Source organism: Alligator sinensis, unplaced genomic scaffold (assembly GCF_000455745.1).
Source record: "Alligator sinensis unplaced genomic scaffold, ASM45574v1 scaffold466_1, whole genome shotgun sequence".
In the NCBI taxonomy this organism is placed as follows: Eukaryota; Metazoa; Chordata; order Crocodylia; family Alligatoridae; genus Alligator; species Alligator sinensis.
Window position 1 is genome coordinate 300,916 of NW_005842406.1, and position 18,071 is coordinate 318,986.

Sequence of the window (18,071 nt, forward strand, 5' to 3'; positions counted from 1 at the left end):
CAACCAATAAGTTGTGTCTGCCTCTCCATTCACCAGCCCACCCTAACGTACGAACGTAACTCGAGTCGGCCCTGGCCATCCGAGACAGCAGCCAGTGAGTGTGGGGTTTTTTAATTGCCGGGATGCTAGGGCCAGGCAGGGGATGGAGACAGACAGGCACAGCCAGAGGAGCCAGGAGGGAGAACCTGCAGCCAAGCTGGGAGAACCTGCAGCCACCCAGCTGTGCCTGCCTCACCCCAGCTGATCCGACTCTCCGAACCTTTTCCAAATCGATTCGGAGGCTTCAGATTTGATTTGGGCCTTTTAATGGGTCTCCCGAGTTGATTCGGATTCAGGGATTCAGCCGCCGAATCTCCTCCAAATCAAATTGGCTACCGAAGCTTTGCACAGCCTTACTCACTAGTTCATGAAATCCATCCTCTCAACTTTATCTGAGGTATACAGTGTTTTTTCTGCAGTCTTTGAATGCACTATTAGCACCCAAAATAACTTGTGGGTTTGGTAACAGGTTGGCCTAGCTTCAGGAGAGGAATGACAGCCAAACACTATACCTAGGCTATCAAGGTACCACAACGGTGATTCCCAAACTAGGGGTGACAACTCTGAGTTGCAGTGCAGCAGTTGGGAGTCCCCACAGAGCAGGGGTCAGCAACCTTTTTGGCCAAAGTGCCAAAAAACACCCCAACCTTGACCCACCTCAACTTGGCGTGCCAGGTGTACAAGAGACCCAATCCTTGTTGCTGGCAGTCAATGCACACGCACCACCAGGTGGATGGTAGGGGAAGGGCCAGGGTTGTGCTGCCCCAAGGCCCCTTGATAGCCGTGTGCCCTAAGACTCATGGGCAACCGCCACTGTGGAGCAAGTGACGGGGCTCCAGACCCTGGTGCAGCTGTTTGCAGCCTGCCTGCTGCTGCTGCCCAGAGCCCAGGCTGACTGTAGCAGGCAGGCAGGAGGCTGCAAACAGCTGCACTGGGCTCTATGGCAGTGGCAGCAGCACGCATGCCTCAGGGTATAGCAGCCAGGAAGGGGCCAGGGGCAGCACAACCCTGAACCCTCCCCTGTCATTTGCCCGGAGGCATGCATACAGCTGCTAATGCCACAGAGCCTGGCTGGAGTTCAGTGCAGCTGTTTGAAACCTCCTGGCTGCCTGCCATAGCTGGCCTGGGCTCTGGGCAGCTGCAGCAGGTGGTTGGCAGGCTGCAAACAGCTGTACTGTGTCCAGAGCACCAGTTAAATGGCAGTGGTGGCTGCACACACACCTCAGGGTGCACGGTGGGCAAGGGACTGCCCCAAACCCCTTCCTGTCCATGTGCTTGAGGCATGTGTGCAGCTACCGCCTCCATGAAGCCTGACCACGGTTCTAGAGCCTGGTTCAGCTGTCTGCAACCTCCTAGCTGCCTGCCACATCCGGCCTGGGCTCCACCTACTGTAAGCAGCCTGTGGCCAGTAGCAGCTGCCCAGAGCCCAGGCCTTCTGTGGTGTCCCAGGCCAAATTTCCTTGAGTGCCATGCTCTGGCACACATGCTGGGAGTTTCTAACACCTACCACAGAGCCTTTAATTTCTCTGAGTTTGCAATTACACCCTCTGTCTACAATTAACAAGAATAAAGCTTTAGCATGCCTCAGCTGTTCCATAATTGTGCCTGTACCCATGGCAAGAGCTAACCTGGGGCAGCTCCTCCCTAAATGAAAGAGGGCTAAGTTGCCCCCCGTTTGGCTCACTGGCCTTGTGACAGGGGCATCAGTGAAGCAGCCACAGGACAGTCACTGCAGAGCAGAGGTGCAGTATGTCCACAGTTATCCGAGTGGGCCCTCATGAACTGCAGTAACAGCCCCTATCCTAAACCAAGGCAACATAAACCGGTTTCATTCTGGGATAAGCTGATGTGGTTTAGCACTCAACCCAAGGGAAGAGAGGGCATAGGGACAGTTTACCACAGAACAACTGACACACAGTAAGTCACCGTCCCTGCTTATTTGTCAGTGCACAAATAATGTAAGTATGGGGATCCATGAAATTATCCAAGTTGTGTCATGACTGGAAAAAAACTGGGAACTGCAGTACTAGAGCCATAGTCTAATTCTCAGAAGGATAGGACAGCACAAAGTACCTTCCCTCTTCAAATCCTATGACGATCAATTTGGCGTTGATGTAAGCCTAGTGACCAGGTACAGAGTTCCATGCATCCATCTGAACATACAGACCCATAAACCTCATACCTAGACATGTGCAAGCTAATAGATGGTACAAAGTATTGTGTCAACCATTTTGGTCCCAGCCAAGGGCCATATTACAAGAACTCAACACGTGATGATGTCTGAAACAGGGGCTATAATGTTTAGGAGTGGTTCAAAGGAACACAAACCACTATTGTACCTGAATTGGATTGTTTCTTCCACTGCTACTTGCTAACTTGAGCGTACAGTGTAGCCATACTATGCTATCGGGGAGGGAAGTCCAACTGGCAGCCCACAGCTCCTGAACAGCCACCACTCTCCCCCTCCCCCTATTGGTGCAAATGCAAGAGCAGCTGGAGTCTCTGGGTTTCCCCCTTTCCCCCTCCAGCTGTTGCCTCCCACCTCTGTTCCAGGGGTTGTGTGCTGGGGGTTGGCAGGCAAGATGAGCAGTGCAACAGCTGGAGGGGGGAGGAAGCACCTGCTGCAGCAGTGACAGGGGGTGCCTACATGGGTGCACAGATGTAGCAGGAGGTGGGGGATTAGAGAAGCGTCCACTGGGCCTAAAGCTCAGTGACCCCTGCCTCACTTGGTGCAGCCCACAGGAGCCTAGAAGTAGGACAGCCCTGTCGTAGGTAGAAGGTTGGAAAATGTGTTTAAAGTGATAGGCACGTCTCAGAAACTAAAAATATGTTTATCAGTGGAACAAGGGAATTCAGCTTTCTGGGAGTAATGGCTGAAATTTGTATGTGACCTCAGCTTTCTGGAGATAACTGCAACTAGCATGGGTACTCAACAATTATGGTGTTCTGTTTATATATTTTTGGATTAAAAAACATTATTTATTTATTTATTTTTACACACAGACGGACTTAAGTCTCTATGTAACAATCACATTATAGCTGGAATACTAAATAAACTCTACTAAGTCTATATTCACACAAATTTTATTTTGTAATAAATATTTGCAAACAATCTTGCGATTGTGTGTACAAAAAAAGCCCCAGGCAGTATTAGAAGCACTGCAATCCTATACTGTCTAAAATGGAACGGGAACTCCTTGTTCACAGTGTCTAGTAACAAGTTCCATCCAATTTTTTAAAAACATCCTTGGCTCCAAATCTTTATTTTGAGTAAAAATAAGATACATTTGTTTCTGGTGCTCTCTAGCATTTTAAAAAGTTTTCTGGTTTAAAAAAAACCCACACAATACCCCCTCCCCTCAAACAACCTTGTTGTTCACAGATATTCTCATATACAATTTTCAGCTTATAATATATTCTCTACTTAAGACAGATAACTGAAAACTACAGCTAAATTATTATTTCTAGTAGTTTATGTAGATATGAATGGACAAATTACCTTCTGATAATCATTCTGTATGTTCCCAAACTTCTGCTGTGCTAGCTTTCTGATGACCTCTGAAAATAAGAAAGAGCATTTCTGAGTTTCAGACAGCATAAATTAGAAAAATTGTTAGTAAATGATACAGCTAGGTATGGCTAATTAGATAGGAGCCTTGTTTTATTCTGCAATAAGGTGATGTGGTTTAGCACTCAACCTAAGTGTAGAGTGGGCATAGAGACAGTTTATCACACAACAACTGACACATAGTAAGTCACCGCCCCTGCTTATTTGTCAGCGCACAACTCAGAAGTGTCATGAGAATGCTGGGAGACAACCAGATTAACCAGCTTGGTAATGAGAAGCTGGTAAGACTTTTTTTTAGGAGTTGATCCTAGATACTGGAGAGGTCATTAATGAAAAAAAATCAAATAGTAGATTACCTATTAACTAGATACAGATGTGAAAATGTTTAATTCACTGTTTATAACAGGTTCACCATCTTTGCTGGAAAAATGCTACCTATTCAGCAAATTAGTATTCTTATCATAATAATACCCTCTCAAACTATTTTAATTGGGACTCGTTCTCATGTGGACATTCAACACAACATCTGTAGAGCTAGGGGAAAGGAGCCATAAACACTGCACTAACAATGCATGTAAGACAGGCCTGGGCTTAGTGTAACAAAAATCAAGGTTAGTGGCACTTGGCTTAAGTTACTTTAAGAGTTCCTGCAACTCATTGGTTTTGTTACTTGGGGAGTGTGCTGAGGGAGGGTTTTCCTGCATCTTGGAAGTAGATGCAGCCCTTAAGACTGAAAAAAAAAAAATCATCAAGGTCTTTACTAAGGTTAGAATTTATAAAGCTGTAGATCTTACTGTTTTGCTTTGGGTGTGAAACCTGGACATTGTACAGGCATGATTTCTAGCAGCTGGAGAAAGGCCACAGTCATTTTGTGCTTCCTCCTGCTTGTCAAAAGGCTTGACTGAGTTTCAAACACTGACATGCTGCAACAAGCACTAAAATATTGATGATGAAGGCATAGGTCTTTCGAACAGTGAGGTCATGCTTGAGCAGCTATTTTACGCAGAAACGGAAGAGGGTCCACAAAAGTGAGGCTAACCGAAAAAACATTCAGCAGACCTACTTAAATGCCACCTTGTTCAGAGCAGGATACCTACTGACTGCTTGGATCTGCTAGCTGCATGGAAAAATCAAAGAGAGTGTTGACCATTTTTAGTAGGGAGTAAGAACCAACTGTAAGAAAAACATACTAGGTTTACAAAGTGGCAGTAGCAGAAGTTACAGACCATGCATCTGCCACAAGATTACTGACGTCATTACAAGGCAGGCATTTAAAGTCTTTGGTCACAAACAGGCTTAGTGAGTCATATGTGCACTCATTCCACTGCTAGGACTCCTTCAAATGGCTGCCTCCTAGGCTGGGATGATTAGATTTGATGGGCTTTAGATGCTTTAGCTAGGTCATCCCTCATTCTGGTGGTGACAATTAGCAGTAATCAGGCTTATCACTAGGGATCCTGGTTTTCTCCGATTTAAAAAAATCCCCAATTTTCAGTTTAAAAAAAAGGCACCCCAAATCCACATTTTCCATGATTAAAATGAAACACCACTATATATCTATCGATAGACAGATCTCTCTCTCCTCCTCCACCTGGATAGATCTATCTATCTAGATTTATAAATCTATGTGGATAGATCTATCTATATGAGTGGCGTTTCATTTAAATTGCACAAAAATGTGGATTTGGAGTTACGTTTTTTTAACCAAAATTGAGGATTTTTTTTACAATTAGAGAAAACCAGGATCCCTGCTTATCACTGCAGCACTGAAGGGCTGTCCAAGATGGGGAAACACTTAGTAAGGCACTATACAAACACAGAACAGCATATGATTTACAATGCATACTACAGTCGATGTGCAAATATGCAAACTAGTATTAAATCAGAAGCTAGACTGCTTCCAGTATCTGAACTGGCTGGTCCGTCTCTATATTACACTGCAGCCTGAGGTGTTGACATGGGCATAAACAGTCCTCGTTCTAAAGACTTTAAGAGCTAAACACACTCACCTGAGAGTGTGAAACCAATGATTTCTCAATTTGTGAGAACAATGAACATACCAAGTCCAATTCATATTTCAAATGTAAAACTAATAGAAAAGGATTGTGAAAATTTGGTGTCCTCTGTTTCCAAAGTAACTGGATCACTTTTTGTTTATGACTGACCAGATATATGTACCATTTCATATGACCAGTAATCCGAGGCTTTTAACATGAAACACATTTTATCACCAGGTTTAGAGATATTTACCTTGTAAGACTCCTTACAATATTAATTACATTAATGCTTTACTCAGGGTCTTTTCCGATTTCATCACGCATGTAAGAGGCCATCTGCCCTAGTAGATTTATTGGCTGGGTTTAACTATTACATCACCATCTTATAGACATTAACACATCCCTGAAGAGTTTTGTAAGGGAAAAAGCCCACACTTCCTCCCTTTTATAACTGGTACATTACAGTTTCTAATAATGTATGACTGTATGACTATTCAGTGTTATAATGCTCTGTTTCATAGATTCTAGGATCGGAAGGGACCTGGACAGATCATCAAGTCTGACCCCCTGCCCTAGGCAGGAACGAGTGCTGGGATCCTAGTACTCCAGCCAGATATCTATCCAATCTCCTCTTGAAGACCCCCAAGGTAGGGGAGAGCACCACCTCCTGTGGGAGCCCATTCCAGAGCCTGGCAGCCCTAACCATAAAGTAATACCTTCTGATATCAAGACTAAACCTGCTGTCAATCAATTTGTGGCCATTATTCCTTGTTATCCCAGGTGGTGCCCGAGGGAACCGAGCCTCACCTATTTTCCGCTGGTCCCCCCTGGTGAGTTTCAGACGGCTACAAGATCCCCTCTCAGTCTTGTCTTGTGGAGGCTGAATAGATTCAGGCCCTTTAGTCTATCTTCGTAGGGCCTGGCCTGCTGCCCCCTGACAATGCCAGTGGCCCTCCTCTGGACCCTCTAAAGGTTAGCCACATCTCTCTTGAAGTGCAACACCCAGAACTGGACACAGTACTCTAACTACAGCCTGACCAGCGCCACACAGAGGGGAAGGATCATCTCCCTGGACCTGCTTGTGATGCATCTGTAGATGTACGACAAGGTACAGCTAGCCTTACTGACTGCTTCCTCACACTGGGAGCTCATGTTCATCCTGGAGTCAATAATGACTCCAAAATCCCTTTCAGCCACTGTGTTGTTGAGAAGGGTGTTCCCCAGCCTATAGGTGTGTTGCTGGTTTCTTCCCCCTAGATGCAGTACCCTGCACTTGTCTGCATTGAATTCCATTCTATTCTCATCCGCCCACCTCTGTAACCCGTCTAGATCTAGCTGGTTTCTGCCCCTCCCCTCCAGTGTGCCCACTTCTCCCCACGTCTTTGTGTCATCAGCAAATTTGGACAGCATGCTTTCCACACCCACATCCAGATCACTGATAAAAATGTTGAACAGTACAGGCCTGAGGACTGAGCCCTGGGGAACCCCACTGCCCACATTCCTCCAGGTCGAAAATGACCCATCCACCACCACTCTCTGGGTGCGACCATCTAGCCAATTTGCCACCCATCTGACTGTGTAGGCATCAATGCCACAGTTGCCTAGTTCTTTTATGAGAATGGTGTGAGAAAGGGTGTCAAAGGCCCCCGGGTCAGTTTGTCTGACGCATTACCAAAAGCGTGTTAATAAAACATGTAGACATGCTCATTAAGTACCAATTAAGTGTGTGTGTGTGCGCACACACACACACACATAAATACACGTGTGTGTGTGTGTGTGTGCGCGCGCGCGCGTGTGCGCGCACGCGTGCGCATGGCACACAAACACATTTGTAAAGTGAATTACATTGGTATAACTCTTGTAAATGAAAAAAAAAAAATCAATGAAGTTGTAGCAGAAAATTACTTTATCCTATCATGCACAGAATATTATGCCCTAGGTCTTCAAGGTAGATGCCTAGCTTTAAGCATATACATAGCCATCATTACTTCAATAGAGCTACTCATGTGCTCTATTGCAGTGAAAAACAACAGTAATACCATATACATCATGATGGAGCTACTAACCATTTTAATATTGTCAAAGTGTTCTCACTAATACATATTCTTGTTTTCAGTTACTTAGCATAAATATAACTAAAGTATGTGAGTAATCCCATTTATTTTAAAGTTAAAACACATGCTTACATGTGTTTCTAGATTCAGGTCCAAGGGACTATGGTTATGAAGGGGGGACTATGTCAAATATCACAAATTTTGCAACATGTGGAGTATGTGAGTTCTAGCCTGAAATGAATGCATTACCATTACTGCGACCCCATTGTTAATTTTAAGTCATGACGTAAAATTTACAAGCATCTACTCCCTGGTTTAACATAACAGTCAATGTTCAAGGTCATAGTGAAGCTACAGTAATTTCAAACTTACACTGAATGAAGCAACCCTTCGTAATTTAATAGCAAATCCAATTGGAAGTTCAATTAATTATCAATAGTTTGAATTAATTTTATGGGGCTGACCTAAGTCAACTGGTGTCTCTCCATTGACTTTCCAATAGCATTGGGTCTGAACTGAAGGAGAGCTTCCCCACTCCCCCATTTGTCATTCTAAAGCCCTGGATCCACATCCGTTTGCAGTGCTAGAAGTTCCTTAGCACTCTGTATCAGCACATAACTTAGGAGTTCAATGGAGGTGTGGACACATTCAGAGCTCCCTGGCTAGAGCAGGTGTGCTCTCTGGTCAGGGGGCAAGAAGGGGCTGTTCCTTTGCTCCTCCCATCCAGTAGGGAATCTGTCAGTGAATCCAATCTACGACACCAGGGAAGAGGGCACTGGGCAGGCTGTCACCCTCCTGTGGAGGGCAGTGTATTAACGTCCTGACTCTGGGAGACTGGCAGCTGCTTGACAGCTCACCACACTCCTGGCAGGCAAGGTTCCTGCCTATGTCCTTAGACCAACACATCTGCAACCAAAAACCCACTGCACTGCTGGACACTTCTGCTCCTTAGCAAACTGCTCGACACTGGCATGCAGTGGAATCTCTTCAGCTGGGTGCTCTTGTTCCTTGACTCTAATTAGCTACTATTTCAAAACCAGGTGAAAGGCCCTTGTGCAGGGCCATGTGGTAACAGAAGAATCCAATGAACGGGCAGCTGCAGAGGCCATAAAGAGGGACCAGTCCTCTGACAAGGTCCTTTCCAATGGAAACGTCAACTCTTCCTCAGAAAAAAGTCCACAAAAGTAAAACCTCTCTCTCCAGACACCAGGCAGCAGGACCATCCTCTGCAGAAGATACCCATGACAAGGCTGAGATTCAGAGGAAAAATGTTTAACTAAAGGAGAGCAGAAAGAATTCCCAATTTCCTCCCAATTTAAAATTCTTTAGCAGCTAAACATACCCCTTTTCACTCTCCAAACTCTACTGGTTTACGGACTCTGAAGCCAGTAATATAGCTTGTTCTTCTCCATTAGACAGATTAGGGCTACTCACCTGTCCCTATAATGGAACTATTTATTACCCTAACATCTCCTAAGAAAATCCTATGGTCCTCTTTACTTGAATGTAATTCCCAGGCTATATCTAGTTGGAAGATTCAAGTCAGGCTTCCTATTCATACAACTCAAAGTCATACAGTAACAACTTAAGGAGGAAAAGTTTCCTGTTCTGACACAGCAAAGTGGCTATTCACTTGTATTAAAGAATTAAACAAATACTTGCTTATACTCAATGCATTGGTCACATCTTGGACAAAAAATGTAGATCCCTGGTAGTTATTCTTCTCAGTTACAGGACTATTAGAAACCATGTCAGCAGAATGACCTTTGGGTGCATGCCCTAGGTCAGAGCTGAGATCAAAGGCAAAATCTCCTATTTCTCTATCAAAGAAACTGCCTAAGGTTGTCTACCAAAGGTCTGGCAGACAAAGTGCTAGTTGCAGTCTGGTGCATTTCTTGCAGGAAAGATCTTGGTTCTCTTTCATAAATAAATTTTCTGTGAAGTATAGATGGTCTACTTGGCTATAAGCTCATTTATCTAACAATTACCTTCAGGTTCTCAGTTTTGAATTGGCAACTGTGACTGACTCGGGTGGAATGAGAGCAAGGTGCTGAAGAGGCCTGGATAGGCAGCAACACATTACCAACTACTCAGCTGACAACTGCAGTCTTCGGCTTGGGCGGAAACTGCTCAAGCCTCTTATACGGCTAACAGGCTAATTGTTAGCCGCCAGGTGTGAATGATTTAACAATAGCCAATCACGGGGAACAAATTTGCATACCAGTGGCGGGAACTCTTTTGCACCGTGCATTCCTCTTGCAACTCAAGCAATGCACTCTGCAAAAGAAGCTGCAGAAAAGGCGGGACACTCGTCCCTGCACCGGGGTTTTCCTCTGCAACAGGAAACACTCCCGTGCAATGCTCTGCAACTTGGCGGGGATAATTCTGGTGCCGAAGCACACACAAAATCATGCCTTTTGGGTCATGACAACTTCCAATATTCATAGACTTCAAGGGCTGTTAAAAATAATAAACTCATACAAGTTGCAGCATATCACATCTCCTGAGCCACAGCAATTTTATACTAAATTCACAAAAAACAATGATTAGTGTCACTGAAGTTACGGTGCCACAAACATCAAAATGATTCAATACTCAGCGTATTTAATTAAATTAAGGATGAGAGAAACACAAACCTTTTTAATTAAATCCAAAAAGGGGCTGCTGCAGAAGTCAAGCATTTCAGCCTCACTACTCAATAAACTGAGTTGCTGTATCCTGACCCCAGTCTACTGCTCTATCACCCGTATATCCACCTTACTTTCCTTACTCTGTGCCAAACTACTCTATAATTAGGGACCTACTGAAATCAGGGCAGCTGCCCCCTGATTTCGTGGTCCGAGTTTTTGCGGCAAACCACAGTGGGTCCCCCCACCCCTTTGGCCAAGGGCCCCTGGAAGTCCCGCTGCTCCCCAGAGATTGACAGATGACCATCTGTCAATCTCAGGGCGGGGAGGGAGGAGGGCCTTGGCCAGAGGCGTGGTAGGGCCCACCGTGCTTCGTTGCGAAAATCTTCCACCCCTCCCCTCCCCATCACTTCAGGATGCCAGGGCTTCCCACCTCTGTTTGCAACTCCCTCCCTCCCCTCCACTTGCTGGCCATTTCCCAAGTTTTTTGCAGGAACCAGGCTTTTTCTACAGGGGACCTACAAATTCATGGTTTCCACGAAGATCGCAAAATCTCAAATTTGGGAGGTCTCTACCTATAATAAGACAGAGCAAGAAATACTGTTCTGCTACTGTTTCATCACCAACATACCCCATATTGTTCTGGATCTCTCTTTTCATACTAGAAGCAGCAAGTCAAGGGGCAAATCAAATGTCAGTGGTTTTATAAAGACATAGTCCAGATTAACAGGTGACTTAAACAGGCCCCTCTTCTCACAAGCAAATCTCACCAAGCTCCTGAACAGACAAAAGTATTCCTAAGGAAACAGTCCCAGTTAAACATCTAACATATTTCTGAAAAATAAGGAACTTTTTGCATGTATAATGGGAACCATTGAAATTATAGATACAGAATGGCCTTGGAGTCTGTTATTACCCAAGGAAAGGAATTTGACAATTTAAATCATCCTCTCCCACAAAACATCCTCAGTCTACAGATGCCAAAAGTTGGTCTCATTTCCTCACGCTCAGAGGCTAGACGCACACATTTAAAAAGCTCAAGGGGGAAATCAATCTAAGTTATATAGTTTTCTGTAAGTGGCATAATTTAGATTGGTAGCGAACAGAACATACATTCACCCTTTTCGAGGGGGGGCAAATTTTAGACCAGTTTCTACCATTTCTGCGTGTGCTCCAACTTCTGTTCTGTCATGGATATAAACCGGTTTCTGAACACGTATACTGGTAAAAGCGTAATGTCTGTACCTGGCTACCACCATTTAGACAGGCTCTGCTCTCCAATACATAGATAAAATACTAAGAATGGCTTGGGCAGAAAAAAAGATTAAAAAAATTAAAAAGTAACAGTATTGATTGCTATGGGACACACAGAATAAAGATTTTTTTTCCCTTTGAAAGTAACCTATGCAGAGACTTTGATTCTTCTTTACTACAAAGAAAGTTTTGTTCCTGCTGCAAATTTGCAAAAAGAAAAGGCTGCTGGTAAGAGTTTCTGCCCAGAAATCTGCAATAAATTTGCATACATCAAGGAAAGAAAAAAATAAATAAATAAATAAAAATCAAGAATGATACATCTGAGTATTCTGTACTAAAATAATTGCATATAATTTATGTAAGATATTTAAACAAACTATGCTGTTTACAGCACAGTAGTTACTCATCACCATCTATTTTGTTTGTAGTGGCTATCTGAAGTTCTCTCTAATCCACCATCTGGTAGGCATTTACAACAGATGAAGGGTAAAGGTTCAGTTTTGCATGCTGTACAGGATTCTCTGTTTTAACCAACTGCAGATAATGACCAATGTGTTGACACTTCATGGTGTATGTTCCAGGTGTACTGGATTTGCATATTAATACAAGTTTACATAATGTTTTTAAAACGGATATACTGAAGTGACACATTTAATTTACACATCTGATTTCCAGTTCTCCCCCTCTCCTGCTAAAAAAGGATCCAGTGCATTGTCAAGTAAACTGAGGAGAGCGAATTCTGCCTTTATACTCCATAACTTGTGCCTATGGCAACACAAAGACAGATAATTGGGAATGACACAGTGGAGCTCTGCTGATACTGGTTTTTAATTACTTCAACAACTGGCTTTTTGGCAACCACATTGTGATCTCTCAGAAATCCTCCTCTGCATTTTCCATTTTTCTCCAAGGGATGGAATACCCCTCATCATGCCATGGTTACAAAAGCACTGTAGGTCACAGACTGACTTAGCTCAAATGAAGTCTGATTTATTATTCTTATTTATTTAGTTTAAATATGTCTGTTAAAAATATGTCATGCTTTTACCAACTAAGCAGTAAGGGAAAGGAAAATTGCCTTTTCCTTAGAAAATTCAGAACATGTGTGTTTTCAATTGAAAAGGGATGGTTGTCTTTTCGTATAAATTGCTTAAATGTGGCACACAACAGAGTCTATAGGAAACATCCTCCAGGAAAACTCCCAGGAAACTGAAAGCCTAATTTTAGGAGACTTTTTTTTTTAATGGAAACATAGGCTGGATAGGCATCTGGCTGGGGTCATCTGGCCCCAGCCCTCTTTCCTGCCTAGGCAGGGAGTTGGACTCAATGATCTGTTAAGGTCCCTTCCAACCCTAGCATCTATGAAGCTATATATACACACTGTACAAAGAAAATGTTTTGCAGGATTTCTGAAATGGAGTGGCAAGAGAGGATTAATGAAGGCATAATCTAATTAATTTTCCCTTGCCCATCCCCACTTAAAATTTAAATATTATTTCATTAAAAAGCTGGGAGAGGGAACTCAGTTTGCATTTCAGAAGCAGGATTCAGTTCTGAATACACATGGATATGGTAGTTTTTACTAGCCTCCTCCCCACCCAAAAATCTGAAATATATCAGGAGTGCATATTATTTGTATTTGCACCAATTCAAACTTTTAAAACTGCACATGATCCTTTTTTGTATAGCTCACATAAGACATTACAGAAATTTATCTGAAGTTTCTTTATGATTGTGGAATGAGACAGCTACTAAAATAGTATGAAAAATCTTTGCTTATTAGGCTATTGTTAGGATCTAATTTTCTTGAGATGGTCCATTTTGCCCCCTGAATCTCAGAAGCCTAGGAGGAACTCCTTCATTTACAAAACAGTGTACTAGCATTACACAGAACACGAACTATCCTCTTTGACATATGCGCTGTGTAAGAGGGCTAACTGGGCGTTTAGATTCCATCTTGGAGGCCAGGTATCTATAAATTAGGCACCGGGGGATGTTATAGACATGCAGGTAGCTGGCTCCCATGCACTGGAAATCCAACATGTTGGAGCAGACTTGATTAATCGAGTCTGCTGGAGCATAGAAATAAATGTGCTCCAGCAGACTTTGGCATCACGTGCATCAGCGTCTCCATGCTGAAAAACAGTGGCAGGGCGTTTTGAACTAAAGCTCATTCGATGAGCTTTAGTTCAAAGCGCCTCTCTGCCATTTTTCAGTGCGGGAGATGCAACTGCATGTGATGCTCGGGTGCTTTTAATTATCATGACTCACTAATTAAAGTGCCCCCCTCCCCGTACCTCCTGGAACACATGTAAAAATGCCCTGTAATGCCTAGTTTGTGGCCTTCTAAGTCCATTACTCACTCTAGCCCTAAATTATTTAAGTTCTGATCCTGTATCTGGTTCTGTGCAGACAGCACTCTGCCCATGGGAAGCCCAACTGATCTTGGTAGTAAGTAAGCCCTGCAGAACATGCTACATGATACAAACGCTCAGATTACAGTAGAAACCCACATGTTCGAAGCCCTAATGAAGATAGCCTCGGCAACGAAAGCATACATACCAAAATAAAAGCATGGGTGAACCTTGCACTTTCAATCTCTATTGCTGTTGGCCAGATAGAATACTGCTCTTGAGATTGTCCCAGTCCATTGCCTTGTGCTTCATTGACACCAAACCTAAAAACAAGGCTATGGAGTTGCCCCCAGGGTGCCCATCCCCACTGCTCTCAAGGTCTGTTTCCAGCATGTTTGGAAGCAGCAGCAGGGGAGTTCTCAAGCCAGCTTCACCACCTCATTTTCAGGCCTGGTTATGTGCAGAGCAAGAGCAAATGGACAGGGCCATGCTCAAGAGACCACCGCAGAGGCGGTGTAGATGACAGGCGGGCCTGAGAAGAGGCCCAAAGGGTGAGACTGAACCCACTGAGACTGAACCCACTAGTTTTAAAAGATGCTAACCCTTTTACTCACTTAAAAATTCAAATCTGCAGGGCTAACAAATTCCACCCACAGCCTTTACCAACACGTATTATAAACAAGCTGTCCACATACTTATAAAGAGTGGACGCCTCACTGAAGACTTCAATTTTCCTCATCCAAACCCTCCTAAACCCATGTGTTCACTTTTTCTGGCTTTAGGACATTTTTCAGGTGCTAGAAAATATCAGCCTTTAATTCAAAACGAAAAGCATGAGGCCATCTTGAAACTTTGAAAAAAAGTTGTCATTTCATGAACATAGTAACCAGTGTTCAAAAGAATATGCATTACTAAAATGCACTAGTAAGAACATGCATGTCCATCACTCTAAGAGATAAATAAATAAATGAAAAATAAGAAAAAAGATATTATACATTTTTAATGGTGGACAGCATGGCTGAGAACCTTGACTACAGGAACTAGTGTACAAAAAAGTAACGCTGCATCGTTAAGCTACAGGATGTGCTTCGCTTTTGTCATGTCATCTAATTCTCTTGCTCAAAAGCATTCATACTTTTAAAGCAGACAACAGTGACTTGTCTTCTATCTGTGGCAACTATCGTATCCTGAATGCAAGACAAGGTCCCCTCCAGTGAACATGGGAGTGAAAAAAGCCTCGTCTTAGATTTGAGAATTTGCCAGTGCGGAGAAGGGGGGCAGATGATGGAGAGATCACAAGGGAGATAATGTGGTGAGTGTGGGACACTGCAGTGGAGACCCACAATGTGTGGCTTGAGGGGTACATGGGGAAGACCACACAGCCTGCCTTCCCAGCTGCTGCCCCCTTCACTGCTCATCTTCTGCTCCAGCCAGGTCCAGAACTTTCACCACCACCTCTTCCTGGCTGGGCTGGGCTCTGGCTGTCACCAGAGCTGGAGCCAGAGCTGCATAAAAAATAAGTAGCGAAGGGAGGCAAGTGGCTGGAGGGGAATTGGGGGAAGGGGGCAGATGGCACAACAAGAGGCAGCAGGGCAGAGGGGCAAGGGGCAGGAGAGAAAGGGTCTAGCCACCTACCCTCTTCTCACCACTGTTTTCCCTGCCATATCTTGGGTCATCTTAAATTCATAGTCACCTTGAATTTGGGTAAATGTGGTACTTAATCACACTACCAAACACACATACACACACACACACACACACACTCTCCTAGAAGGGAAAAATCTATATACACTATGTAGCTTTAACATAGATGTGTGAAAGATTCAAAGTTATGAAAATAAATCTTAAACATTTTGTGCATTCGTTTTTTGTCAGCAGTCTTTAATATCCTTTTAACTTGAAGTAAGGCAATTGCTTCCTTGTGGGTTGGTTTTTTGTTTTTTTTTTTTTTAAATCTGTTCAGGCTCTCAAGGGACATAGTAAATTAGGAAAAATCATTAAATGTATCAAAAGATAACCTGTTAATGTCTAAACATGATACAAAGAACTTAAAGGAAAAGTAAAAAACAATGTCTAAGAAAAAAGAGGACATTTCACCCTTTAGTCGATAAAAAAAAGTCTGTCAAACTATAAATCCACGTTATTGCACAACTGCTGGAATAACTAAGTGAATTAGTTTAACCAGATTAGCATGCAACCAGGATTAACCAGAAACTGATATTTTGGCTGAAAAAGTGTGACTTGCTCAGAGGCAAGTCCGTTAATGAACAGTATTACTCTTGTACAGCAGTTGTGTGTGTTTTCTTAAATACGATGGCTTAGAGATTTGTTAAAAAGATTAGGAGGCCAGGTGGACTTTGTCTATATTATGTGGATTAGAGGTCTTGTTAATAATAGAGGTGAGGCAAAAGTAGTCCACCTTTTCTTCTACAGGTTTACAGCAAGCTATTAACAACTATTGTTCATGTGGCTTACAATCCAGATTCAGTCGGTTCTAAAAGTTACAATATGAATAATAAGTAATATGAAAAGAAACTAACGTGACTTAAATTAAGTCATTTAGACGCGGTTGGAAAATGTTACTCACATCTGGACAGTATTTTACAGGACACTAAAGAGAATAAAGATACAATACTATGTAGGTGAGCAAGTATATAAACAAAAAACAGAGGATTAGGATGGAGCACATCAGCGACTAATGGGGATCAAAGAGATTGTCACTGATGGGCCATGGGAGATTGAGAGCTAAACTGATGATCAGTTGAGAGGTATGAGCTCGCACAAAATATAAAATATGCAAAGTACATGTCAAAACAGAAGAAATATCTTCTAAGGTATTTTATCTTTTAATCAATTCCAATGGCATCACCACATAAAAAAGAATGGTGCAGAGTAAATCTGACTGAAGTAAAACCTACCTAAACTTTAATCTAGATTCTACTAATACAAGATACTGTACCAGATTTTTTCCAAAAGTCTCAATTAAACTTTAACATTTTAAAAGTATTTAATATTTGCCAATTACAGTTTTATAAAAAGAGAACTAAAAGGCTAAGCATCACATCGTGCATGTTCTGGGACAACTGTTGCTCCCTGGAGTCAGAAAGCCAAAACTGAGAGTGACACAGATTTAAAACAAAAACCTCCCCCTCAAATCTGGTTCTGCAGATTACTTTAATGAATTTCTCTCCTTTATCCCCAAGCGCTGTTGAAGCTCCAAGGTTGGATGGTCATTTTCCAGTGCTTCCGACCCACAATTTTTTAGGTTGGGTGCTGTTTACAGATATTATTAAACCAACTTTCTGATGACCCATGAGGAATTTTGTGAAAAGAAAATTCAGATGTGCGTGCATAGTAGGGTTGAAAACAACCCAAATTTGCTTCATCATAATAACTAATTTGATTATTTTTCACTTCGATATCTGCAATCCTATTCAAAAGACAGATTCTTTCTTTACATAATCTAGAAGTCAGTGTCAAGATTGCAAAGAAGTGTTAACGTTTGCCATTGTGTTCCCCTGTAATAGCTGTTACCAGGTAACATGCACTTAAAAAAAAAAAAAAAAAAAAGAAAGAAAAAAAAAATCCCTTCCGTCAAGAAATCTGAACAATCGGTTTGGAATTGAGACTGAGGTATCATTCAATCATTAGTTTATCCACATAGGGCACGTTTACATGTGATCCAGGGGGGAAGGCTTTACTTAGAGCAGCTCTAAGAGCCACTCTAACCAAAGCGCCACAGGGTTTCATGTATTACCACCCCACACTTCAAAATGGTGGTGGGGATGCTTGAACTAAGGCTTGTTCACAGAGTTTTAGCTGAAGCGCCTCCACCGCCATTTTGAAGCACGGGGACGCTAATACACAAGATGCCGAGGCTGACCGGAGCGTAGTAATTGCCACAATCCAGCAGACTCAATTAATAGAGAAATTACAGCACATGGGAGCAGACCCACAGCACGTATATAGGCCCACGTAAGGTACAGAAACAAATTAAGACTGAAGCATTTTGTTTTGAGAAAGAGTCTGCTGTTATATATGTTGTGTAAAAAGAGTGTTAGCTTTCTAGGATAAAATGAACAGGAGGGTGTGCGCATATGTGTGTTGGTGGGAAAGGGAGAATGTATTAGGCTGGCTCTCTATTTTTAACTATAAGTGTATATGATCTGAAGAAGGAA

The 18,071-nt window shown here is 42.9% G+C and overlaps 1 protein-coding gene across 16 annotated transcripts in view; it reads right to left on the bottom strand.

Moving 5' to 3' along the window:
• Window positions 1–18,071, bottom strand: part of PROM1 (prominin 1) — a 121,375-nt gene that overhangs the window by 82,564 nt on the left and 20,740 nt on the right. For all 16 annotated transcript variants that reach the window (XM_025211443.1, XM_025211442.1, XM_006029950.2 and 13 more), the window contains one exon: window positions 3,539–3,597. In XM_025211443.1, the coding sequence (XP_025067228.1) occupies window positions 3,539–3,597 (59 nt within the window). The remainder of the gene's footprint in view (window positions 1–3,538; window positions 3,598–18,071) is intronic.